Here is a 26,969-nt window from a genome sequence, read left to right on the forward strand (position 1 = left end):
CGCTACCATAAACTGCCTCCGTCGTTTTAGAGAATTTGGCAGTACTTCCAACCAGCCACACAACTGCAGACCACGTGTATGGTGTTGTGTAGGCGAGCGGTTTGCTGATGTCAACGTTGTGAACAGAGTGCCTCATGGTGGCGGTGGGGTTATGGTATGGGCAGGCATAAGCTACGGAAAACGAACACAATTGGATTTTATTGATGGCAATTTGAATGCACAGATACTGTGATGAGATCCTGAGGCCCATTGGTGTGCCATTCATCTGCTGCCATCATGTTTCAGCATGATAATGCACAGCCCCATGTCGCAAGGATCTGTATAGAATTCTTGGAAGTTGAAATTGTCCCAGTTCACCCATGGCCTGCATACTCACCAGACATGTCACCCGTTGAGCATGTTTGGGATGCTTTGGATCGCCGTGTACGACAGCGTGTTCCAGTTCTTCGCACAGCCATTGAATAGGAGTGGGACAACATTCCACAGGCCACAATCAACAGCCTGATCAACACAATGTGAATGAGATGTGTCGCGCTGCATGAGGCAAATAGTGGTCACACCAGATATTGACTGGTTTTCTGATCCACGCCCCTACCTTTTTTAAAAAGGTATCTGTGTCCTACAGATGCATATCTGTATTCCCAGTCATGTGAAATCTATAGATTAGGGCCTAATACATGTATTTCAATTGACTGATACGGCAATTGCTCGGTACGGCAATTGCTCGGTACGGCAATTGCCTGGTACGGCAATTGCTCGGCCTCCAACCGCAAGGCACAACAGAGGGTAGTGCGTACGGCCCAGTACATCACTGGGGCAAAGCCTCCTGCCATCCAGGACCTCTACACCAGGCGGTGTCAGAGGAAGGCCCTGAAAATTGTCAAAGACCCCAGCCACCCCAGTCATAGACTGTTCTCTCTACTACCGCATGGCAAGCGGTACCGGAGTGCCAAGTCTAGGACAAAAAGGCTTCTCAACAGTTTTTACTCCCAAGCCATAAGACTCCTGAACAGGTAACCAAATGGTTACCCGGACTATTTGCATTGTGTGCCCTCCCCCCCCCCCCCTGCTACTCTATGTTTATCATATATGCATAGTCACTTTAACTATACATTCATTTACATACTACCTCAATTGTCCCGACCAACCAGTGCTCCCACATATTGGCTAACCGGCTATCTGCATTGTGTCCCACCACCCGCCAACCCCTCTCTTTACGCTACTGCTACTCTCTGTTCATCATATATGCATAGTCACTTTAACCATACCTACATGTTCATACTACCTCAATAAGCCTGACTAACCGGTGTCTGTATATAGCCTTGCTACTCTTATAGTCAAATGTCTTTTTACTGTTGTTTTATTTCTTTACTTACCTACACACACACACACACACACACACACACCTTTTTTTCCCGCACTATTGGTTAGAGCCTGTAAGTAAGCATTTCACTGTAATGTCTACACCTGTTGTATTCGGCGCATGTGACAAACTTTGATTTGAATGTTATCATTTGTGTTCTGTCAAAGTTCTTCCTCCCTCTGCATCAGATGCAGGTTGTTGTAATGCTACTCCTTGTTAGTGTAATGGTCACAGAAGGTTCATGAATAATTCATTAGAATGACCTATTATGATGCATTGCTATCACTTTTTGCAAGACCTCTAGGTGCCTCTTAAATGGGACTATTTTCCCTATAAAGTGTACTACTTAGTAGTACACTATATAGGGAATATGGTGCCATTGGGTCATAGCCCTAGATGGTGGACATCAACCATGGGTTTTCTGTCAAACTTTCCCAGAAGAACCTGTTTCTGCAATAAGTTCTGGCCAGGGCAGGTGTTGTGAAACTGCTCCTTGTTTCCCTCAGTCCCTGTCCTCTTTCCGCCTGTCACATGCCTCAGCTTACAGCCACTTAGCACGTTGTAGCTGTAGGGTGGTTTACCATAGCCCTGCTGCAGCCAGGCCAGCCCTGCTGCAGCCAGGCCAGCCCTGCTGCAGCCAGGCCAGCCCTGCTGCAGCCAGGCCAGCGCTGCAGAGATGGTCGCACTTACTCAGCATGTCTCGAAGATCGGCCAACCTGATAAAAAAAAACCTCACTGATCTACAAATCATTTTGCATCCCAAATAAACAAGTTTAAATAGTATGGGATCTGGACTACAGAATCTGCACAGTAACTTGTGTAGGGCAAGCCCCCTGGAATGCCCCCTCTGACTGTCAGTTTGCTAGAGGGCTCATCATGGACCAAAGGAGACTACTGCTGTATAGGAGTCTGGCCTGTTCTATATACAGTAAGCTATAGACTGTTATCACACACATTGTTCCAGTGCATTCAAAGCGTGAGAGCAGTGACACAGTTTAGTAGTGAAGGCAGCAGTGTTCTTGTGAAGTAGCAGTAGCATCACTAGCTGTCCTCCTCCTCCTGTTCTACCTTATTCACTCTGAGAGAAGAGTCTCTTATATTACACTACTATGCCTACAAGGGCTCCCTGGGCGTGTGAACTGAAGGCTCGTCACACTGCTGTCCCGTGACTTTTCACATGGCTCCACACTTGGCTTAGTTTCAAGTTCAAGTTTTATTAGTCACATGGACAGGTACAGTGAAATGCTTAACTTGCAAGCCCTACCCAACAGGGCAGTATTCAATATCAAAATAGTATCACTAATAGGAATAAAGAAATAGAAGAATGTAAGTTATATACAGGGTCAATGCCAGTACCACCTTTACAATGTGCAGGAATACTGGAGTAGTTAAGGTTGATATGTACATGTAGGCAGGGATCAGGAGAAAGTGACTGGGAGCAGGTTTAATAATTATAGTAAACAATATGGCAGCTGTATAATTGTTTGTGTGTGTGTGTGCTAGAGTGTCAGTGTATGTGTGATAGGTGAATATACATGTAAACAGGAGTAATAGTGACCAGTAGCAGGATAAATATACAGTACCAGTCAAAAGTTTGGACACACCTACTCATTCGAGGGTTTTTCTTTATTTTTACTATTTTCTACACTGTAGAATAATGGTGAAGACACTACCTGGATTTCTGCATAAATCTGACATAGTCACAACAATAAACACAGTGTGCTTAAACTAATAAAACACAAATTATTGTATTTGTCTTATATTGAATACATAATTTTAAACTTTCACATTGTAGGTTGGAAAAAGTATGTGAACCCCTCGGCTAAGACTTCTCCAAAAGCTAATTGGAGTCAGGAGTCAGCTAACCTGGAGTCCTATCAATGAGACGAGATTGGAGATGTTGGTTAGAGCTGCCTTGCCCTATTAAAAAACACAAAATTTGAGTTTGCTATTTACAAGAAGCATTGCTTGATGTGAACCATACCTCAAACAAAAGAGATCTCAGAAGACCTAAGTTTAAGAATTGTTGACTTGCATAAAGCTGGGAAGGGTTACAAAAGTATCTCTAAAAGCCTTGATGTTCATCAGTCCACGGTAAGACAAATTGTCTAGAAATGGAGAAAGTTCAGCACTGTTGCTACTCTCCCTAGGAGTGGCCGTCCTGCATAGATGACTGCAAGAGCACAGCGCAGAATAATCAATGAGGTTAAGAATCTTAGTGTCACCTAAAGACTTACAGAAATCTCTGGAACATGCTAACATCTCTGTTGACGAGTCGACGATGCGTAAAACACTAAAGAATGGTGTTCATGGGAGGACACCATGGAAGAAGCCACTGCTGTTCAAAAAAACATTGCTGCACGTCTGAAGTTTGCAAAAGAGCACCTGGATGTTCCACAGCGCTACTGGCAAAATATTCTGTGGACAGCAGAAACTACAGTTGAGTTGTTTGGAAGGAACACACAACACTATGTGTGGAGAAAAAAAGGCGCAGCACACCAAGATCAAAACCTCATCCCAACTGTAAAGTATGGTGGAGGGAGCATCATGGTTTGGGGCTGCTTTGCTGCCTCAGGGCCTGGACAGCTTGCTATCATCGACAGAAAAATGAATTCCCAAGTTTATCAAGACATTTTTCAGGAGAATGTAAGGCTTATCTGTCCGCCAATTGAAGCTCAACAGAAGTTAGGTGATGCAACAGAATGGCTTGAACAGAAGGAAAATACGCTTTCTGGAGTGGCCCAGTCAGTCCTGACCTCAACCCGATTGAGATGCTGTGGCATGACCTCAAGAGGGCAGTTCACACCTGACATCCCAAGAATATTGCTGAACTGAAACAGTTTTATAAAGAGGAATGGTCCAAAATTCCTCCTGACAGTTGTGCAGGTCTGATCCTCAACTACAGAAAATGTTTGGTTGAGGTTATTGCTGCCAAGGGAGGGTCAACCTGCTATTAAATCCAAGGGTTCACATACTTTTTCTTCCCACTGTAAGTCCTGGATGGCTGGGACCTCACCCCCAGTAATGCGCTAAGCTGTCTGTACTACCCTCCTTTAAGGCCCTCCGTCTGCAGTTGCCATACTAGATGGTAATACAAGCAGTCAGGATGCTCTCCATAGTGCAGCTGTAAAAGTTCCTAAGGATCTGAGTGGCCATGCCAAATGGTTTCAACCTCCTAAGGGAGAAGAGGCGCTGCCGTTCCCTCTTCACCACTGTGCTGGTGTGAGAGGACCATGTGATGTGATGTGATGTGATGTGGACACAGAGGATCTTGACCCTCCACTGTGGATGTGGATGAGGGGTGTGCACCCGCCCCTGTTTCCTGTAGTCCACATTCAGCTCCTTGGTCTTGCTGACGTTGAGGGAGTTTAACAACATTATCATATCATGTAGCTACAGTTAATATAGATAACATTATCATGTTGTGTAGTAATAGGACTTCTAACATTATGCCATGTTGATGATTGTGGTACTTTTTGCTTTAGCTATGAGATCAGTCATAGTGACAGCCTGAATCTTATCTTTGCCAATGTCAAAGTTTATTGACCTTCATTAATGCTGCAAAATGTCAGGCAATGTCAAATAAGACGATTGGAGTTGTATTACAGCTCTGGGTCATTGAGGGCAGTAGTTTATGGTGTTTTACGAAGAGCAGTGTAGACATTTAAGGACATGTTTATGATATTGCCTACAGTAAATGTTGATTTATTATGAAGGGAGGAGATTGATAGTTCCCTTAGAGTAGACTCCACTGTGCAACTGTTAGGGACCGTACCACTCACTACCTACTGGTGAAGTGGGACCGTACCACTCACTACCTACTGGTGAAGTGGGACCGTACCACTCACTACCTACTGGTGAAGTGGGACCGTACCACTCACTACCTACTGGTGAAGTGGGACCGTACCACTCACTACCTACTGGTGAAGTGGGACCGTACCACTCACTACCTACTGGTGAAGTGGGACCGTACCACTCACTACCTACTGGTGAAGTGGGACCGTACCACTCACTACCTACTGGTGAAGTGGGACCGTACCACTCACTACCTACTGGTGAAGTGGGACCGTACCACTCACTACCTACTGGTGAAGTGGGACCGTACCACTCACTACCTACTGGTGAAGTGGGACCGTACCCCTCACTACCTACTGGTGAAGTGGGACCGTACCCCTCACTACCTACTGGTGAAGTGGGACCGTACCACTCACTACCTACTGGTGAAGTGGGACCGTACCACTCACTACCTACTGGTGAAGTGGGACCGTACCACTCACTACCTACTGGTGAAGTGGGACCGTACCACTCACTACCTACTGGTGAAGTGGGACCGTACCACTCACTACCTACTGGTGAAGTGGGACCGTACCACTCACTACCTACTGGTGAAGTGGGACCGTACCACTCACTACCTACTGGTGAAGTGGGACCGTACCACTCACTACCTACTGGTGAAGTGGGACCGTACCACTCACTACCTACTGGTGAAGTGGGACCGTACCACTCACTACCTACTGGTGAAGTGGGACCGTACCCCTCACTACCTACTGGTGAAGTGGGACCGTACCCCTCACTACCTACTGGTGAAGTGGGACCGTACCACTCACTACCTACTGGTGAAGTGGGACCGTACCACTCACTACCTACTGGTGAAGTGGGACCGTACCCCTCACTACCTACTGGTGAAGTGGGACCGTACCCCTCACTACCTACTGGTGAAGTGGGACCGTACCACTCACTACCTACTGGTGAAGTGGGACCGTACCACTCACTACCTACTGGTGAAGTGGGACCGTACCACTCACTACCTACTGGTGAAGTGGGACCGTACCACTCACTACCTACTGGTGAAGTGGGACCGTACCACTAGCTACTGGTGTAGGGTGAAGTGGGACTGGTGAGAGGTCTGTCCATAATAAAGTGTTACTCTGCCTTAACAACGCTGTCAACAAGGTAGGTCCTACAGGCCCTAGTTTTGTCGTACCTGGACTACTGTCCAGTTATGTGGTCAGATGCCACAAAGAGGGACTTAAGAAAATTACAACTGGTCCAGAACAGGGCAGTACGGCTGGCCCTTAAATGTACACGGAAAGCTAATGTGTCAATCTCTCCAGGCTCAAGTAATTGGACTGGATTGATTTGAGTAGAGGAAAGATTGACTTCATCACTACTTGTATTTGTGAGAAGTATTGACATGTTGAATGCACAGTGATGTCTGTTTTTAAACTACTAGTACACAGATCAGACACCCATGCATACCCCACCAGACATGCCACCAGAGGTCTCTTCAGTCCCCAAGTCCAGAACAGACTATGGGAGGAGCACAGTACTACAAAGAGCCATGACAACATGGAACTCTATTCCACATCAAGTAACTGATGCAAGCAGTAAAATTCAATAAAATAAAGATAATAATACACGTTATGGAACAGCGGACTGTGAAGAGAGAGACACACACACACACACACACACACACACACACACACACACACACACACACACACACACACACACACACACACACACACACACACACACACACACACACACACACACACACAATAACATACTCACTATACACACACGTACACATTGATTTTGTGTTGTGGATATGTGGTAGTAGAGTAGTGGCCTGAGGGCACACACTTAATGTGTTGTGAAATGTATTTTAATGTTTAAATTGAATTATAATGTATATTACTGCCTTCATGTTGCTGGACCCCAGAAAGGGTAGCTGCTGACTTGGAAGCAGCTAATAGGGATCCTTAGTAAGTACAAATACTGGTGTATGTTGAAGTTGCCCCTAGACGCTAGTTTGGGGTCAGTTTTTCATTTTCTGTCCCTCATTTTCTGTCCCTCACTAATGGCTAAGGTTGGGAAGGGCCTGTAAGTAAGCATTAGTTACTCTACACCTGTTGTTTACAAAGCATTTGACAAATAACATTTGATTTTGATTTGATTGGAGGAGGGGAAGCTAATCCTACATATTCACAGGGGGAAACTTCACCCCAGCGTGTACCTACCTACTCTCTAGGTATCCTGTTGTCTCTTGTGACATGCTAGTTACATGGGCCTATATGATAACGTTTCATATCTCAATTGGGTTGAGGTCGTGTGATTGTGGAAGCCAGATCATCTGATGTAGTGCTCCATCACTCTCCTTCTTGGTCAAATAGCCCTTACACAGTCTGGAGGTGTGTTGGGTCATTGTTGAAAAACAAATTATATTCCCACTAAGCGCAAACCAGATGGGATTGCGTATCGCTGCAGAATGCTGTGGTAGCCATGCTGGTTAGGTGCCTTGAATTCTAGTTCATTGGAGGTATCGGCCATAATCGGTGTCCAAAAATGCCGATTACCGATTGTTATGAACTTGAAATCGGCCCTATTTAATCGGTCGACCTCGTCTCTGGCAACAGCTCTGGTGGACATTCCTGCAGTCAGCATGCCAATTGCACACTCCCTCAAACCTTGAGACATCTGTGGCATTGTGTTGTGTGACATAACTGCACATTTTAGAGTGGCCTTTTATTGTCCCCAGCACAAGGTGAACCTGTGTAATGATTATGGTGTTTAATCAGCTTCTTGATATGCCACACCTGTCAGGTAGATGGATTATCTTGGTAAAGGAGAAATGCTCACTAACAGGGACGTAAACAGATGTGTGCAAAAAATGAGAGAAATAAGCTTCTAGGATCTTTTATTTCAGCTCATGAAACATGAGACCAACACTTTACATGTTGCATTTTATATTTTTGTTCAGTATAGTTCCTCTCCTCTGTTATCTCCTTATCTCTCCCTTGTGGTGTGTCCACCTAATCCTTCGGTCTTTGTTTTAGTAGTAATAATATTAATAATGCCTATTTAGAGGTGAGAAAGATAGCGGTCTGTCTGCCTGCTACAGAGGCAAGGCCAGTGTGCAAACTACTTTACGTGAGAGGTAAGCCTATTCACCCAGCCTCTCTTAGAGGACAAAGGAAGTTGATTTGAAGCATTTTCAAATCTCTTTATTGTAATAATAAAATAAAAAAACCGCTGAGCATTTTTCAATCAACACTGGCCTTCTGAGGATGACTCAACACCTCTTTTACACTTAATTTTTGTTGTCATATAGCAGACACTGTTATCCAGAGCAACTTACACAAGCAATTAGGGTTAAGTACCTTGCTCAAGGGCACATCGACAGATTTTTCACCTAGTCAGCTCTGGGATTTGAATCAGCGACCTTTCAGTTACTGGTCCAACGCTCTTAACCAATAGGCTACCTGCCTTTTACACATTCTCCTGTTTGACCCTGAGCTTCTCAGCTTTGTCATGCCCCTTGCCTGGACCGCTAGCCTGGCAGGTAACAACAGTATAAACTGTCTCTTGTTATTAACACCGCAGCACCACTGTCTTCATGCTAATGTCTTCTCTCTCCCCCAGTTTATAGATTCATTATGAGTGTGAGAACAGGCTGGCTGGCCAGATGTTATCTGGAATTCTATGAGTCAGTCAGGCATGTCGGCCAGAGGAGTGAGAGAGGAGAGGTTAACTAGGGCTGCAGGCCAGGGCTGTGTGCGTTTAGCCACCTTTCTGTCACTGCCACAGCCCGCCTACCTGGGAAACGGGTTGGAGAGTGGGTAGGAAGTTGGGTGGGGAGTTGGGTGCTTCATGAAACCGACTCATGTCGTCAGAAGGTAAAGGGTCAACAGAGGGGTGTGTGTGTGTGTGTGTGTGCGGTTTATGAAGGGAAATGGGGCTGGTTAATTTCCTACAGGAAGACTAAGTGGCCAAAAAGAGCCCTTCCTCTGTTTGGCAGAGAAAGAGGGAGGGAGAGGGAGGTAGAGAGAGGGGGAGAACGAGGGAGGTAGAGAGAGGGGGAGAACGAGGGAGGTAGAGAGAGGGGGAGAACGAGGGAGGTCGAGAGGGGGAGAACGAGGGAGGTCGAGTGAGGGATGTAGAGAGAGAAGGAGAACTAGAGGGAGAGAGACGTGTCTGTGTTCCTGGCTGGGGCTTTAAAGTGCATCTAAATTGAGTCTTTTGTTGCCTGACATTCTCCGGTACCATGGATACAGGTCAACGGGGACCAAAGCCTCTCTAACAACCCTCTGTTAACACTATTAACCATCAGACCACCTGAATGAATGAGATGTCCTGTATTCATTATCTGAAGCATTCAAATCTTCTCCTGTTATCATAATATCACCATCCTATTGAATATAGTTTTACCATAATGAATAGGGCTGGGAATTGCCAGGGACTCACGATACAATATTATCACGATACTTAGGTGCCGATACGATTCTATATATATTGCGATTCGATACTGTGATTTTGTGATTTGATGTTCTAAACATATTGCTCACTATAGAGTATGTCTGCTGCAGAGAGACGAAAGCATGAGAAAACGAGTTTTGATCAGTCAGGGAAATAAAAGTGCTGTAAACATGTTGACTCACTATTTAAAAAGAAGATTGAAAACAAGCTATACAGCCGACTAGCGCTAGCTGACCCGTACAGCCGACTAGCGCTAGCTGACCCGTGCAGCCGACTAGCGCTAGCTGACCCGTGCAGCCGACTAGCGCTAGCTGACCCTACCTACTGTAGCATAAATACATATATTATACAGTACCAGTCAAAAGTTAGGACATCTACTCATTGAAGGGTTGTTCTTTATTTAAATGATTCTCTACGTTGTAGAAAAGTAGTGAAGACCTCAAAACTATCAAATGACATATGGAACAATGTAGTAACCAAAAAAGTGTTAAACAATTCAAAATAGATTTGAGATTCTTCAAATTAGCCACCCTTTGCCTTGATGACCGCTTTGCTTACTCTTGGCTTTCTCTCAACCAGCTTCACCTGGAATTATTTTCCAACAGTCTTGAAGGAGTTCCCACATATGCTGAGAACTTGTTGGCTGCTTTTCCTTCACTCTGCGGTCCAACTCATCCCAAACCATCCCAAACCATCTCAATTGGGTTGAGGTCAGGTGATTGTGGAGTTCAGGTCATCTGATGCAGCACTCCATAACTCTCCTTCTTGGTCAAATAGCCCTTACACAACCTGCAGGTGTGTTGGGTCATTGTCCTGTTGGAAAACAAATGACAGTCCCACTAAGCCCAAACCAGATGGGATGGTGTATCGCTGTAGAATGCTGTGGTAGCTATTCTGGTTAAGTGTGCCTTGAATTCTAAATAAATCACAGACAGTGTCACCAGCAAAGCACCCCCACATCATCACACCTCCATGCTTCACGGTGGGAACCACACATGCAGAGATCATCCATTCACCTACTCTGCGTCTCACAAAGACACTGCAGTTGGAACCAAAAATCTAAATTTGGATTCATCAGAACAAAGGACAGATTTCCACCAGTCTGTCCATTGCTCATGTTTCTTGGCCCAAGCAAGTCTCTTCTTCTTATTCATGTCTTTTAGTAGTGGTTTCTTTGCAGCAATTCAACCATGAAGGCCTGATTCACACAGTCTCCTCTGAACAATTGATGTTGAGATGTCTGTTACTTGAACTCTGTGAACTCTGCGACTGCACTTGAAGAAACATTCAAAGTTCTTGACATTTTCCGTATTGACAGACCTTCATGTCTTAAAGTAATGATGGACTGTCATTTCTCCTTGCTTATTTGAGCTGTTATTGGCATAATATGGACTTGGTCTTTTACCAAATAGAGTCTTCTGTATACCACCTCTACCTTGTCACAACATAACTGATTGGCTCAAATGTATTAATTTGTGGAATTTCTTTCCTTCTTAACTTTTAACAAGGCACACCTGTTAATTGAAATGTATTCCAAGTGACTACCTCTTGAAGCTGTGCCAAGAGTGTGCAAAACTGTCAGAGGCAAAGGGTGGCTACTTTGAAGAATCTCAAATCTAAAATATATTTTGATTTGTTTAACACTTTTGGTTACTACATGATTCCATATGTGTTATTTCATAGTTTTGATGTCTTCACTATTATTCTACAATGTAGAAAATAGTACAAATAATGAGAAACCATTGAATGAGTAGGTGTGTCCAAACTTTTGACATGTACTGTGTATATAGGCCTAATACATATAATTGTTTTTACAAATCGATACTTGGGGTCAAATATCTGTATAATATCATCCCAAAATAATATTGCAAAATGTAACTGTATATATTCCCCCATCACTAATAATGAACAGAGATAGCCTTGTGAAACCAGCTTGATCTCGCGATCGCTCACGTTCTGTTTCACTTCACATCGAAACGTGAACACAGCGGACAGTCTGCTTGACCAGGGTAGAGCAGATTTGAATAGTAGGAATGCCATTGACCAGAGAGTTGGGCCTAGTTTCAGTGGGAAGTGAGTCGCTCCCAGTGACTATTCGTTGTCTAATAATGGTAAGCCTTACCAAGTCGTCCTGTGAGTACCTAACCTGTGGTTCCTGTGTATGTAGCGGAGGTGGTTGGTTGAGTGAAACATGCTCACTGTCTCAGCAGGTGGTCTGAAGAAGATATAAATGACTGAGGCCTCTACCTCTACCATCCTGCCTCTCTCTCTCCGGAAATAAGCAGTGTGTCTCATACACATTCATCAGCCCTCTAAGTTAGAGGTCGACCAATTAATCGGAATGGCCGATTAATTAGGGCTGATTTCAAGTTTTCATAACAATCGGTAATCGGTATTTTTGGCCACCGATTTGCCCAAATTTTTTATATATATATATATATATTTTTTACACCTTTATTTAACTAGGCAAGTCAGATTAAGAACACATTCTTATTTTCAATGACGGCCTAGGAACGGGGGTTAACTGCCTTGTTCATGGGGGATTCGTTTTTGCAACCTTGGTTACTAGTCCAACGCTCTAACCACCTGCCTTACATTGCACTCCACGAGATGAGATGATAGTTTCCGGATTCGACCATATTAATGACCTAAGGCTTGTATTTCTGTGTGTTTATTATGTTATAATTAAGTCTATGATTTGATAGAGCAGTCTGACTGAGCGGTGGTAGGCACCAGCAGGCTCGTAAGCATTCATTCAGACAGCACTTTCGTGCGTTTTGCCAGCAGCTCTTCGCTGTGTTTCAAGCTGTTTATGACTTCAAGCCGGGTGGGTATAATTTGTGTAACATTCCAACAGGAATCTATTCCAAAAACTTTGTAAATAACAAGGTTGTCAAAAACAACGCATACAAAGTTGTATAGCGGCAGAATAAGATACCGGGTAGGGAGTGGTCTATTTCATTGCGTTTTTCACTCATCACGTTTATTCCGAAAAATATCTGTCCTCACTCTGGTTGCCAATGGACAAACATGAAGAATAAGCTACGTGGTGAGTTGATGCCTATTCGGCAGCTAGTTAGCTAGGTTTGTATGCGTTGCTACTTTGTATGCGTTGTTGGTTGGCAACCTTTTACTTTATGTTTTTTGGAACAGATTCCTGTTGGAACGTTCCACAAATTATACCCACCCCTTCAAGCCTGTCAACTCCCAAGATTAGGCTGGTGTAACCGATGTGAAATGGCTAGCTAGTTAGCGGGTGCGCGCTAATAGCGTTTCAAACGTCACTCGCTCTGAGACTTGGAGTAGTTGTTCCCCTTCCTCTACATGGGTAACGCTGCTTCGAGGGTGGCTGTTGTCGATGTGTTCCTGGTTCGAGCCCAGGTAGGAGCGAGGAGAGGGACGGAAGCTATACTGTTACACTGGCAATACTAAAGTGCCTATAAGAACATCCAATAGTCAAAGGTATATGAAATACAAATCGTATAGAGAGAAATAGTCCTATAATTTCTATAATAACTACAACCTAAAACTTCTTACCTTGGAATATTGAACTCATGTTAAAAGGAACCACCAGCTTTCATATGTTCTCATGTTCTGAGCAAGGCACTTAAACGTTAGCTTTCTTACATGGCACATATTGCACTTTTACTTTCTTCTCCAACATTTTGTTTTGCATTATTTAAACCAAATTGAACATGTTTCATTATTTATTTGAGGCTAGATTGATTTTATTGATGTATTATATTAAGTTAAAATAAGTGTTCATTCAGTATTGTTGTAATTGTCATTATTACAAATAAATAAATAAAAAAATTGTCCGATTAATCTGTATCGGCTTTTTTGGGTCCTCAAATAATCGGTATCGATATCGGCATTGAAAAATCATAATCGGTCGACCTCTACTCTGAGTGTCTCTCCTACAGATGAACTCCTATTCAAAGTTAGAGTAACACAAGGTTTCTCTCTACTGCTCACTGATCACTCAGCTTTTAACAGACACGGATTTGCAATTTTCAATCACCTTTTAGACTTTGAGACCGGAGCGATTTATGTGGTGAGGGACAGAGCGACAGAGAGGAAGATATAGAGTGAGAGATGGTATCTGTGGAGATCTGTTGAGGCTGGTGTGGTTGGTTGGTCAGGAGATGCGTGAAGGTTATTTGGTATGTTCCTGTACTCAGCCCTTAAACCGCCATGAAGAAGACAACTTCCAGGTAGACAACCTGTTTTATCTGTGTTTTAGAACTTCTGGTCTTCTACCTCCTGTTTTATCTGTGTTTTAGAACTTCTGGTCTTCTACCTCCTGTTTTTAGAGTTCTGTTCTACTTCTGTTGTTCTAGCGCTTTTGTTGTGCCGCTGCTGTGTTACAGCTTCCATCTGACCTTTGTTCGAGAACTTCAGTTCTTCTAGCGCTGTTTCTGAAACGCCTGTTGTCCTAAAACTGTTTGTAGCTGGTATGTTCTTTCGCTGTGGGAAAACAACAGGGCTACTAGGCCTCTTCAAACCTGGTCATTCCCAGTGTTGTGTAATCTCAGCTCTCTGCCAGTAAACCACTGTACCCAGTACTTCTCTGAGTTAGGAGGAGGTGAAGAATTTCAGCCTGTTCCTTTGTGAAGGGAAGGATTATTGGTGCTAATCGTCTGTGAGACCCTGTGTTGTTTAGAACCAGGAACAAAAAGCAATCGGAACGACGGAACCCTGGAAATTAATTGAAAATTCTTCTGACATAAAGCTCTCGTTCTCGCTGGACGCTCGGCCGCCTGTCTCAGGAGAGTGAGAGAGTTTGTGGTTGTGAACGGACTGCTGCTGCTCACACACACACACACACACACACACACACACACACACACACACACACACACACACACACACACTGCTGTCCCCTTGGCAGCACTAGCAGCTCTGGTCTAATACACAGCAGGATTTAGTCTGATTACATTTATTAGTTTATCAATCAGAATACTGAGCCTCCTGGATTAGGGGGTCACTAGGAGCTCCTGGCTGGCTAGTTTGGGGGCCCCTGAGGGGAGCTCGGCTCTGTGGTTACTGGTTAGTTACAACAGCAAACATTGATTGGACTGCCTTTAACTATGAAAATATTGTCTTGTATTATTTTGTGTTGACATGAGTTCAAATTGTATGTACGCATGTACAGTCGTGGGCAAAAGTTTTGAGAATGACACAAATATAAATTTTCAGTCTGCTGCCTCAGTTTGTATGATGGCAATTTGAATATACTCCAGAATGTTATGAAGAGTGATCAGATTAATTGCAAAGTCCCTCTTTGCCATGCAAATGAACTGAATCCCAAAAACACATTTCCACTGCATTTCAGCCCCACCACCACCACAAAAGGACCAGCTAACATCATGTCAGTGATTCTCTCGTTAACACAGGTGTGTGTTGAGGACAAGGCTGGAGATCACTCTGTCATGCTGATTGAGTTTGAATAACAGACTGGAAGCTTCAAAAGGAGGGTGGTGCTCGGAATCATTGTTCTTCCTCTGTCAACCATGGTTACCTGCAAGGAAACACGTGCCGTCATCATTGCTTTGCACAAAAAGGGCTTCTCCCAACCATCCAGGAACAGTTTGGTGACGAACAATGCCTTTTCCAGCATGATGGAGCATCTTACCATAAGGCAAAAGTGATAACTAAGTGGCTCGGGGAACAAAACATCGATTTTTTTGGGGGGGGGGGGTCCATGGCCAGGAAACTCCCCAGACCTTAATTCCATTGAGAACTTGTGGTCAATCCTCGAGGCGGGTGGACAAACAAAAACCCACAAATTACGACAAACTCCAAGCATTGATTATACAAGAATGGGCTCCCATCAGTCAGGATGTGGCCCAGAAGTTAATTGACAGCATGCCAGGGCGGATTGCAGAGGTCTTGAAAAAGAAGGGTCAACACTGCAAATATTGACTCTTTGCATCAACTTAATGTAATTGTCAATAAAAGCCTTTGACACTTATGAAATGCTTGTAATTATACTTCAGTATTCCATAGTAACATCTGACAAAAATATCTAAAGACACTGAAGCAGCAAACTTTGTGAAAATGTATATTTGTGTCATTCTCAACTTTTGGCCACGACTGTATGTATGTTGAATGTTCATGGTAAGTCAATTAAGCAATCAAGTAGACCAGCTACAGCCCCGTTTGAACTGTACATTGGCCCATGGTTTCCCTACTATAGTGATCTCTGATACAGGGAGCCAATTTGTAACGTTGTGCTTCATTATATTTCTGTCTCCTCTCTCCACAGTCCCAGAAATCCTGGATAGAAAGCACTTTCACCAAGAGGGAATGTGTCCACATACTTCCAGTGTCGAAAGACCCCCACAGGTATCATTCAATCAAATGTATTTATAAAGCCCTTTTTACATCAGCCGATGTCACAAAGTGCTATACAGAAAGAAACCCAGCCTAAAACCCCAAACAGCAAGCAATGCAGACGCAGAAGCACGGTGGCTAGGAAAAACTCCCTAGAAAGGCAGGAACCTAGGACGAAACCTAGAGAGGAACCAAGCTCTGCGGGGTGGCCAGTCCTCTTCTGGCTGTGCTGGGTGGAGATTATAACAGAACATGGCCAAGATGTTCAAACGTTCATAGATGACCAGCAGGGTCAGATGATAATAATAATCAGTGGTTGTAGAGAGTGCAACAGGTCAGCACCTCAGGAGTAAATGTCAGTTGGCTTTTCATAGCCAATCATAGAGAGAGAGTCGAAAACAGCAGGTCCGGGACAAGGCATCACGTCCGGTGAACAGGTAGAACAGTTGAAACTGGAGCAGCAGCAGATGGACTGGGGACAGCAAGAAGTCATCAGGCCATGTAGTCCTGAGGCCCCTAGGACTCCGGTCCTCCGAGAGGAGAGAGTTAGAGGGCGCATACTTAAATTCACACAGGACACCGGATAAGACAGGAGAAATACTCCAGATATAACAGAGTATGTCTGTGTCTCTGTCTCTTTCTCTGTCTGTCTCTCACATGTATCTCTCTCTCCCGTCCCTCCATCCGTGAGTGTTTATTACCTGCATGGTGGGGTTAGTACACTGCAATCTGTAATTACACTGAGTGTCAGTAAAGGCCAGAAGGTGAAACTTAGCCACTACTGTAGTAAGTAAGATTTGGTGTTAGGGCAGGGTGTAGCCCAACTACTAGGTTATCCTCCAACAGCCAGCCAGCCAGCCAGACAGCCAGCTAGCCAAGGGCGTAACTTTGTGTCAATTAGTTCCAGTGTCAACACCCCCTCTACAGGGGGTCCGGGGGCTTGGGAGATTTTATTTTACTTGCTGTGAAATGGTTGTTTCTGTTGACTTTCTAAGGGAAACTGCATCTAAAAAAATTCTGATAATTTGGGCAATATACCCCAATCACAACTGCAAAAACCAATATTTTTCTATATTACTTTAAACCGTGTTCCTACTCTTAACAGTTAACAGAAAGTCACCACCACACCCATTCTTTAACTAAATTTGAATGTCAAAGCCCATTATTCTATTTGTGTACCCTTCGCCACACTTGGTTAGTACATGGTCTTGAATAACTCATTTCTTATACCCAACTAATTTAAAAGCAGTCGAGTACAGAAACTTTTTACACAATTTAATTGCAGTATTAATTCCTCAAATAATTCAGTGACAGTTGGAAATATAACTCTTCAATATGGATCAAACATTAGACTTAAATAAATAAATCAGTATGGTGTCATTCTCAAGCATTAGAATTCAAAATAAATCAAATTGTATTTGTCACATGCGCCGAATACAACAGATGTAGACCTTACAGTGAAATGCTTACTTAACCAACAATGCAGTTTTAAGACAATATTTAAATATTTTAAAGTAAGAGATAAGAAAAACAAATAATTAAGGAGCAGCAGTAAATAACAATAGCGGGGCTATATACAGGGGTTACCGGTACAGAGTCAATGTGCGGGGGCACTGGTGTCGAGGTAATTGAGGTAATTATGTAGATGCAGGTAGGGTTATTAAAGTGGCTATGCATAGATAATAACAGAGAGTAACAGCATCGGGGGTGCAAATCAGTATGGCGTCATTCTCAAGCAATAGACTTCAAAAATACTTAACATTGTCGTTCACCATCAAGTAAAAAAACATACACATTGAATAACTGGTTGCAACCATATATACAAAGGTGGGAATATAGTGGTACAGAGAGGGGTTCAGATCTTCACTCTCAATTCACTTAAATGCACCAAATACCTGTTTATGGCCGTCACTGACGGAATAAGATGTGGGCATATTGTTTTCCTATCCATGGTATCCGGCTTCTCCTGGTGGATAGGACAGACGGCAACATGGTGCAATCTGCTTTGTGTCATTGTTGATCACAGCCACATCTTCAACCTCCATGAGAACCAAATGAAATCAGAATGCCGACAACAACATTCGTTATAACACTTGGGCTACAGTCAGCAAAGATGAGGAGCTGAACCGATAGTTCCAATGTGTGCAACATGTTTTACCAGACTGCCTTATAACTCAAATTCAAAATGTTTACGTGATGTCCTGTTCGTCCTCACCCTGTGCCTCAACATGGGTGGTGCTCTCCCTCTCTCTACTGACTCTCTGATCCCTGCCATGACAACCAAATGAAATCAGAATGCAGGCAGCAGTCATTTTGTTATAGCACTTGGGCTATAGTCAGCAAAGATGAGGAGTTGAACTGATAGTGCCTCATCTGATGACCTGTTCGTCCTCTCCCTGCCTCAGCATGGGGGGTGCTCACTCTCTCTCTTGCCTGTCTTTGAACCCTGCCATAATCATATGACCAAATACCATAATCATATGACAAAAATGTCTGGCCTTAACAATGATGGGGTTACCCTATTAAGACGAATTAGATTCTGCTTTTATTAGCTAAATTATTGATTTACTGTCTGGCAATAAGTATAGCTAGCTGACTGCATAGTACCAGTCTATTGTGAATTGTACAGTGTAGATAGCTATGTAGCCATTCATTTACTTAGTCTACTGCACTCCTTCAATCTTATGTCCTGCACTTTTCTCGTCTTTGGTATTGGCACCTCCATTAAGTTACTTTTTCACTAGGGTGACCACTGACTCACTAAGTGCTGCTCATCTGAAACTGCAGTTGGAAAGATAAAAGAGAAGATCAAGATACTGTGCTAGCTTTGGTGCTAGCTTGCTAACCTTAGCCTAGCTAAAATAGCCAACCTAGCATTGCATCACTTGGTATTAAACTGTTTTTATACTATTATCTCATCACCAATAGTTTGCTAAATACACAACAACATAGGACTACATTTTATAAAATGTTCATGAACTTTTACTCGTTTTAAACTTTCAAAACATTTATACATTGGAGCGCTCGTGAATATAGCTTCCCAGGGTACAAGACTAATCTTGATTCTGGAGCGGCACCGGAGACAGCGTCTTCCATCAACAAAGCACCAAATTATGGAATTTCTTGTGGAAGAATGGTTTGGCATCCCTCCAATAGAGTTCCAGACACTTGTGGAATCCATGCCAATGCGCTTTGAAGCTGTTCTGGCGGCTCGTGGTGGCCCAATGGCCTATTAAGATGCTTTATGCTTTCTCTCCATGTTTCCCATCCCACCCATGGCATTATTATCCAAAGCTAGCAGAGCCGAAACGAAAGCCTACTGGAGGCACGGTTCGTTCAAATCAAACACGAGCGGAGAGAAAGGCCAGTGCCTGTTGCGCACTGCGTATCATCCACCTTGCACCTCTGAGCGGAGGCAGTCAGCAGTTTGAAGGTAGCCTAGCCAAAATCAGACCATAGAAATTGAGGGAATTATTTGATAAACACTTCCTTATGCCATTGAAACCAGCTTTATTTCATTGTTCCAGCAGCCAAAGACACAATCCTTGTCATATTAGCAACCCATGCTAGTTGTTGCATCTTTAGATCTCACCTCTTTCTAAATGTGTGGTGTGCTTTTTAGTGTGTTCCAGCTACTTGCATTCTGGAACATTTGTTCAGAGCCTACTGCCGTGTGTGCATTGTTGCGCTTATTCTGATATGTTACATCCGCCTAATTGCTTTGTATTTATGTTTTATGTGCAGTGGTTATATTAATTTTGGATCTGTCGTCCCAGAACAGTCCCAAGGTCTGTTTTGAACCGTCCCAGACATATACTTTTTATCATCCCGGGACGAGAGGGACACCTTTTTAATTTTGAGCCCTGTAGCTACGTTTCCTCGGCAATACGGCACAAAGATAGAGAGGTAGTGCATGCTGCTGAACTGTTACTGCAGGGTTGCTGCCTCTGGGGACCGGGCGCAACCAAAAGCATTTTTGGCGGCTGGGGGATCCAATTGTAAAATGAGGAGCAGGTGTTGTTTTCTATGTTTATAATCTGACAATATAATATGAGGGTCTGATGTGTAGGCTAGGCTATGTGTGTTGTGTTTAAGGCTTGTATGAATTTGAAGGTCTCCTGCCGCTTAGTACTGTAGTATTTCCTACTTGAACTTGCTGGAATGTGACATTGCAGTGCTGGAATTCTACAGAGGTCCCGTTTGTACACTTTTCACACTACTGAACCATGCTGGCCTGGTTACAATGCTGCAACTGTGTTGGGAAAGACAATCTGAAAAGAAAAATCCAAGCAAGCACAGTACGGTTTGGGTTCGAGACAGTGTGAAAAGGGTGCTAGTGTGTGTGGTGTAAGTGTGTGGTAGGTTACAGTCATTCAGTTCACCACATCTACTGGACAGCTCAAATAAGTCGGCTCTCTTCAAAACATGTATTTTATTGTGAAGTACTAACAAAGGATTTCACGCTAGCTATTTTTCCTAAAATGACATCAATGGTTGCCAGTTTACACTCAGTGACATGGATTCCATCCCCACACTCTAAAAGTAGTGGTTCCCAACCTGGTGTGTCTTGAGGAACTCTCAGGTGTGCCGTGAAACTTTTTCTAATCTTGATTTTAAAGAATTTGAACACTTAGTTAAAAGTGACCAGTGGAATGCACATGGGAGCAGTGGCAGTCAGATAATACACTAAATGGCACATGGTTACATCTGCACCATTGTTTCAAGTCCAGTGTGCTCAGGATGTTACATTTCTATCATTTGAAAACCATTGGCACAGGCAACTTTGATTAGGCTTAACCAGAGTCATTTATTTCTTAATATATGGCTCTGGACTTAGCTATGCCACAGCCTCTGCCATAGAACCAAATGGGTCATGGCTTTGTGTCTGTGGTTGCACCTTTTACAATGCAGAAAACCACTCATCTGTTGCCAAAACCATTCAAAACTAAATACCTATTTTACCGGAACTACATTCTCATTTCTGGCGCAGGTTGCGGGACACTCTTAAAACGGGTGCACACTAAAATTAACCATCATGAGTTAGGGTTTATTTGAAAATATTTCAAATAAACCCTAATGTATAAAAAAAAAATTCACAGAAAATAAACTGCTATTTATAGTTCTCAACAGATGTTAGATCGGGTTCAAATCCGTGCTCTGGCTGGGCCACTCAAGGACATTCAGAGAGACTTTTCCCGAAGCCACTCCCGCGGTTGATTTGGCTGTGTGCTTTGGGCCGTTGTCCTGTTGGAAGGTGAATCTTTGCCCCAGTCTGAGAACCTGCTCCAGAGCGCTCAGGACTTCATCAAGGAGTTCTCTGTCCTTCTGGAAGGTACTCCCATCTCTACAGAAGAACTCCAGAGCTATGTCAGTGATCATCGGGTTCTTTGTTTCCTCCCTGATTAAGGCCCTTGTCCCCTGATTTCTCAGTTTGGCCGGGCGGCCAGGTCTAGGAAGAGTTTTGGTGGTTACATACTTCTTCCATTTGGGAATGATTGAGGCCACTGTTCTTGGGACCTTCAATGCTGCAGAAATGTTTTGGTACCCTTCCCCCAGATCTGTGCTTGGACGCAATCCTGTCTCGGCGCTCTACGGACAATTCCTTCGACCTCATGGCTTGTTTTTAGCTCTGACATTCACTGTCAACTGTGGGACCTTACATAGACAGGTGTGTGCCTTTCCAAATCATGTCCAATCAGTTGAATTTACCACAGGTGGACTCAAGTTGTAGAAACAAGGATGATCAATGGAAACAGGATGCACCTGAGCTCAATTTCGAGTCTCATAGCAAAGGGTCTGAATACTTATGTAAATAAGGAATTGATGTTTTTATTTTTTATACACTTGCAAAAATGTTATACGTTTTCCGCTTTGCCATTATGGGGTATTGTGTGTAGATTGCTGAGGATTTTTTATTTATTTAATCCATTTTAAAATAAGGGCTGTAACGTAACAACATGTGGAAAAAGTGAAGGAGTCTGATTGCTTTCCGAAGGCACTGTGTCTATATACACATCAATTACACATAACACGAAAAGCAGAACACAAACATATGAAACAAACACTTTCTTAAGTAAAAAGGCCATCTAACGTCTTCCTGAATTTCCCCTAGAGGCACCAAATCCACCAACTTTAGGCACTTTTGGAGATTGCTAACTCGGTGGAGATCATTGCTAACTCGGTGGAGATCATTGCTAACTCGGTGGAGATCATATCCAATATCAGATTTCTGTATAAACTAGAGGAGTCTCAGTTGGCCCGACCAACCAGTGCTCCCGCACATTGGCTAACCGGGCTATCTGCATTGTGTCCCGCCACCCACCACCCGCCAACCCCTCTTTTACGCTACTGCTACTCTCTGTTCATATATGCAAAGTCACTTTAACCATATCTACATGTACATACTACCTCAATCAGCCTGACTAACCGGTGTCTGTATGTAGCCTTGCTACTTTTATAGCCTCGCTACTGTATATAGCCTGTCTTTTTACTGTTGTTTTATTTCTTTACTTACCTATTTTTCACCTAATACTTTTTTTGCACTATTGGTTAGAGCCTGTAAGTAAGCATTTCACTGTAAGGTCTACCTACACCTGTTGTATTCGGCGCACGTGACAAATAAACTTTGATTTGATTTATATATCGGTGAGTGTGTTACGCAATCAATTCTAGCTGGTTTACTTATTGATCACACTAACAACACTGCTGCTTCCTGTGAAGTACAACCCCGAGATGGGATAACAACGGTTACATGATGAACGTGTCTTCAAACGAGACTAGATAGAAACTGTTGTCTGGGTTCATCTCAGGTAACAGCTATACTATACAGTGGGGGAAAAAAGTATTTGATCCCCTGCTGATTTTGTACGTTTGCCCACTGACAAAGAAAGGATCAGTCTATAATTTTAATGGTAGGTTTATTTGAACAGTGAGAGACAGAATAACAACAAAAATATCCAGAAAAACGCATGTCAGAAATGTTATAAATTGATTTGCATTTTAATGAGGGAAATAAGTATTTGACCCCCTCGCAATCAGAAAGATTTCTGGCTCCCAGGTGTCTTTTATACAGGTAATGAGATGAGATTAGGAGCGCACTCTTAAAGGGAGTGTTCCTAACCGCAGCTTGTTACCTGTAAAAAAGACACCTGTCCACAGAAGCAATCAACCAATCAGATTCCAAACTCTCCACCATGGCCAAGACCAAAGAGCTCTCCAAGGATGTCAGGGACAAGATTGTAGACCTACACAAGGCTGGAATGGGCTACAAGACCATCGCCAAGCAGCTTGATGAGAAGGTGACAACATTTGGTGCGACTATTCGCAAATGGAAGAAACACAAAAGAACTGTCAATATCCCTCGGCCTGGGGCTCCATGCAAGATCTCACCTCATCGAGTTGCAATGATCATGAGAACGGTGAGGAATCAGCCGAGAACTACACGGGAGGATCTTGTCAATGATCTCAAGGCAGCTGGGACCATAGTCACCAAGAAAACAATTGGTAACACTCTACGCCGTGAAGAACTTAAATCCTGCAGCGCCCGCAAGGTCCCCCTGCTCAAGAATACATATACATGCCCGTCTGAAGTTTGCCAATGAACATCTGAATGACTCAGAGGACAACTGGGGAAAGTGTTGTGGTCAGATGAGACCAAAAGGGAGCTCTTTGACATCAACTCAACTCGCCGTGTTTGGAGGAGGAGGAATGCTGCCTATGACCCCAAGAACATGGAGGTGGAAACATTATGCTTTGGGGGTGTTTTTCTGCTAAGGGGACAGGACAACTTCACCGCATCAAAGGGACGATGGACGGGGCCATGTACCGTCAAATCCTGGGTGAGAACCTCCTTCCCTCATCCAGGGCATTGAAAATGGGTCGCGGATGGGTATTCCAGCATGACAATGACCCAAAACACACGGCCAAGGCAACAAAGGAGTGGCTCAAGAAGAAGCACATTAAGGTCCTGGAGTGGCCTAGCCAGTCACCAGACCTTAATCCCATAGAAAATCTGTGGAGGGCGCTGAAGGTTCGAGTTGCCAAACGTCAGCCTCGAAACCTTAATGACCTGGAGAAGATCTGCAAAGAGGAGTGGGACAAAATCCCTCCTGAGATGTGTGCAAACCTGGTGGCCAACTACAAGAAACGTCTGACCTCTGTGATTGCCAACAAGGGTTTTGCCACCAAGTACTAAGTCATGTTTTGCAGAGGGGTCAAATACTTATTTCCCTCATTAAAATGCAAATCAATTTATAACATTTTTGACATGCGTGTTTCTGGATTTTTTTGTTGTTATTCTGTCTTTCACTGTTCAAATAAACCTACTATTAAAATTATAGACTGATCATTTCTTTGTAAGTGGGCAAACGTACAAAATCAGCAGGGGATCAAATACGTTTGCATATACAGTGGGGGAAAAAAGAATGTGGACACCCTTTCAAATTAGTGGATTCGGCTATTTCAACCACACCCGTTGCTGACGGGTGTATAAAATCGAGCACACAGCCATGCAATCTCCATAGACAAACATTGTCAGTAGAATGCCTTATTGAAGAGCTCAGTGACTTTCAACATGGCACCGTCATAGGATGCCACCTTTCCAACAAGTCAGTTCGTCAGATTTCTGCCCTGCTAGAGCTGCCCCATTCAGCTGTAAGTGCTGTTATTGTGAAGTGGAAACATCTAGGAGCAACAACGGCTTAGCCGCGAAATGGTAGGCCACACAAGCTCACAGAACGGGACCACCGAGTGTGTAGCATGTAAAAATCATCTGTCTTCTGTTGCAACACTCCCTACCGAGTTCCAAACTGCCTCTGGAAGCAACGTCAGCACAAGAACTGTAAGTCGAATTTCCATGGCCGAGCAGCAGCACACAAGCCTAAGATCACCATGCGCAATGCCAAGCATCGGCAGGAGTGGTGTGAAGTTCGCCACCATTGGACTCTGGAGCAGTGGAAACGCGTTCTCTGGAGTGATGAATCACGCTTCACCATCTAGCAGTCCCACGGACAAAGCTGGGTTTGGCGGATGCCAGGAACGCTACCTGCCCCAATGCATAGGGCCAACTGTAAAGTTTAGTGGAGGAGGAATAATGGTCTGGGGCTGTTTTTCATGGTTCGGGCTAGGCCCCTTAGTTCCAGTGAACGGAAATCTTAACGCTTAAACATACAATGACATTCTAGACAATTCTTTGCTTCCAACTTTATGGCACAAAGCGAGGTCCAAACGGAAATGGTTTGTCGAGATCGGTGTGGAAGAACTTGACTGGCCTGCACTGAGCCCTGACCTCAACCCAATCGAAAACCTTTGGGATGAATTGAAACGCAGACTGCGAGACAGGCCTAATCGCCCAACATCAGTGCCCGACCTCACAAATGCTCTTGTGGCTGAATGGAAGCATGTCCGCTCAGTAATGTTCCAACATCTAGTGGAAAGCCTTCCCAGAAGAGTGGAGGCTGTAATAACAGCCTCCACTCTTTTTTTATATTATTTTTACTATTTTCTACATTGTCAAATAATAGTGAAGACATCAAAACTATGAAATAACAAATATGGAATCATGTAGTAACCAAAAAAGTGTTTAACAAATCAAAATATATTTTATATTTGAGATTATCCAAATAGCCACTCTTTGCCTTGATGACAGCTTTGCACACTCTTGGCATTCTCTTAACCAGCTTCACCTGGACTGCTTTTCCAACTTCACTTGGAATGCTTTTCCAACAGTCTTGAAGGAGTTCCCACACGTGCTGAGCACTTGTTGGCTGATTTTCCTTCACTCTGCAGTCCAACTCATCCCAAACCATCTCAATTGGGTTGAGGTCGGGTGATTGTGGAGTCCAGGTCATCTGATGCAGCAATCCATCACTCTCCTTCTTGGTAAAATAGCCCTTACACAAACTGCAGGTGTGTTGTGTCATTGTCCTGTTGAAAAACAAAGGATAGTCCCACTAAGCCCAAACCAGATGGGATGGCGTACTGCTGTGATAGCCATGCTGGTTAAGTGTGCCTTGAATTCTAAATATATCACAGTCACCAGCAAAGCACCATCACACCTCCTCCTCCATGCTTTACGGTGGGAAATACACATGCGGGGATCATCTGTTCGCCCACACCGCGTCTCACAAAGATGCAGCGGTTGGAACCAAAAGTCTCCAATTTGGACTCATCAGACCAAAGGACAGATTTCCACTGGTCTAATGTCCATTTGCTCAGGTTTCTTGGCCCAAGCAAGTCTCTTCTTCTTATTGGTGTTCTTTAGTAGTGGTTTCTTTGTAGCAATTCGACCATGAAGGCCTGATTCATGTAGGCCTGTCTCCTCTGAACAGTTGATGTTGAGATGTGTCTGTGACTGGAACTCTGAAGCATTTATTTGAGCCACAATTTCTGAGGCTGGTAACTCGAATGAACTTATCTGCAGCAGAGGTAACTCTGGGTCTTCCATTCCTGTGGCGGTCCTCATGAGAGCCAGTTTCATCATAGCGCTTGATGGTTTTTGCGACTGCACTTGAAGAAACTTTCAACGTTCTTAAAATGTTCTGTATTGACTGACCTTCATGTCTTAAAGTAATGATGGACTGTCATTTCTCTTTTGTTTATTTGAGCTGTTCTTGCCATAATATGGACTTGGTATTTTACCAAGTAGGGCTATCTTCTGTTTACCCCCCTACCTTGTCACAACACAACTTAATACGTTTGAGCCAATCAGAAGGAAAGAAATTCCACAAATTAACTTTTTAAAAAGGCACACCTGTTAATTGAAATGCATTCCGGGTGACTACCGCATGAAGCTGGTTGAGAGAATGCCAAGAGTGTGCAAAGCTGTCATCAAGGTGGCTACTTTGAAGAATCTCAAATCTAAAATAAATGTTGATTTGTTTAACACTTTTTTTGGTTTCTACATGATTCTATATGTGTTATTTCATAGTTTTGATGTCTTCACTATTATTCTACAATATAGAAATGCTAAGAGAATTTTGTTCTCAATGTTCTTAAACTGAACTTTAATTAA

The 26,969-nt window shown here is 43.6% G+C and overlaps 1 protein-coding gene across 3 annotated transcripts in view; it reads left to right on the forward strand.

Moving 5' to 3' along the window:
- Positions 1-26,969, forward strand: part of LOC115166972 (transient receptor potential cation channel subfamily M member 7-like) — a 93,228-nt gene that overhangs the window by 1,904 nt on the left and 64,355 nt on the right. For all 3 annotated transcript variants that reach the window (XM_029720962.1, XM_029720960.1, XM_029720961.1), the window contains exon 2: positions 15,891-15,970. In XM_029720962.1, coding sequence (XP_029576822.1) covers positions 15,891-15,970 — 80 coding nt within the window. The remainder of the gene's footprint in view (positions 1-15,890; positions 15,971-26,969) is intronic.

This window comes from Salmo trutta, chromosome 29, assembly GCF_901001165.1.
Source record: "Salmo trutta chromosome 29, fSalTru1.1, whole genome shotgun sequence".
In the NCBI taxonomy this organism is placed as follows: Eukaryota; Metazoa; Chordata; class Actinopteri; order Salmoniformes; family Salmonidae; genus Salmo; species Salmo trutta.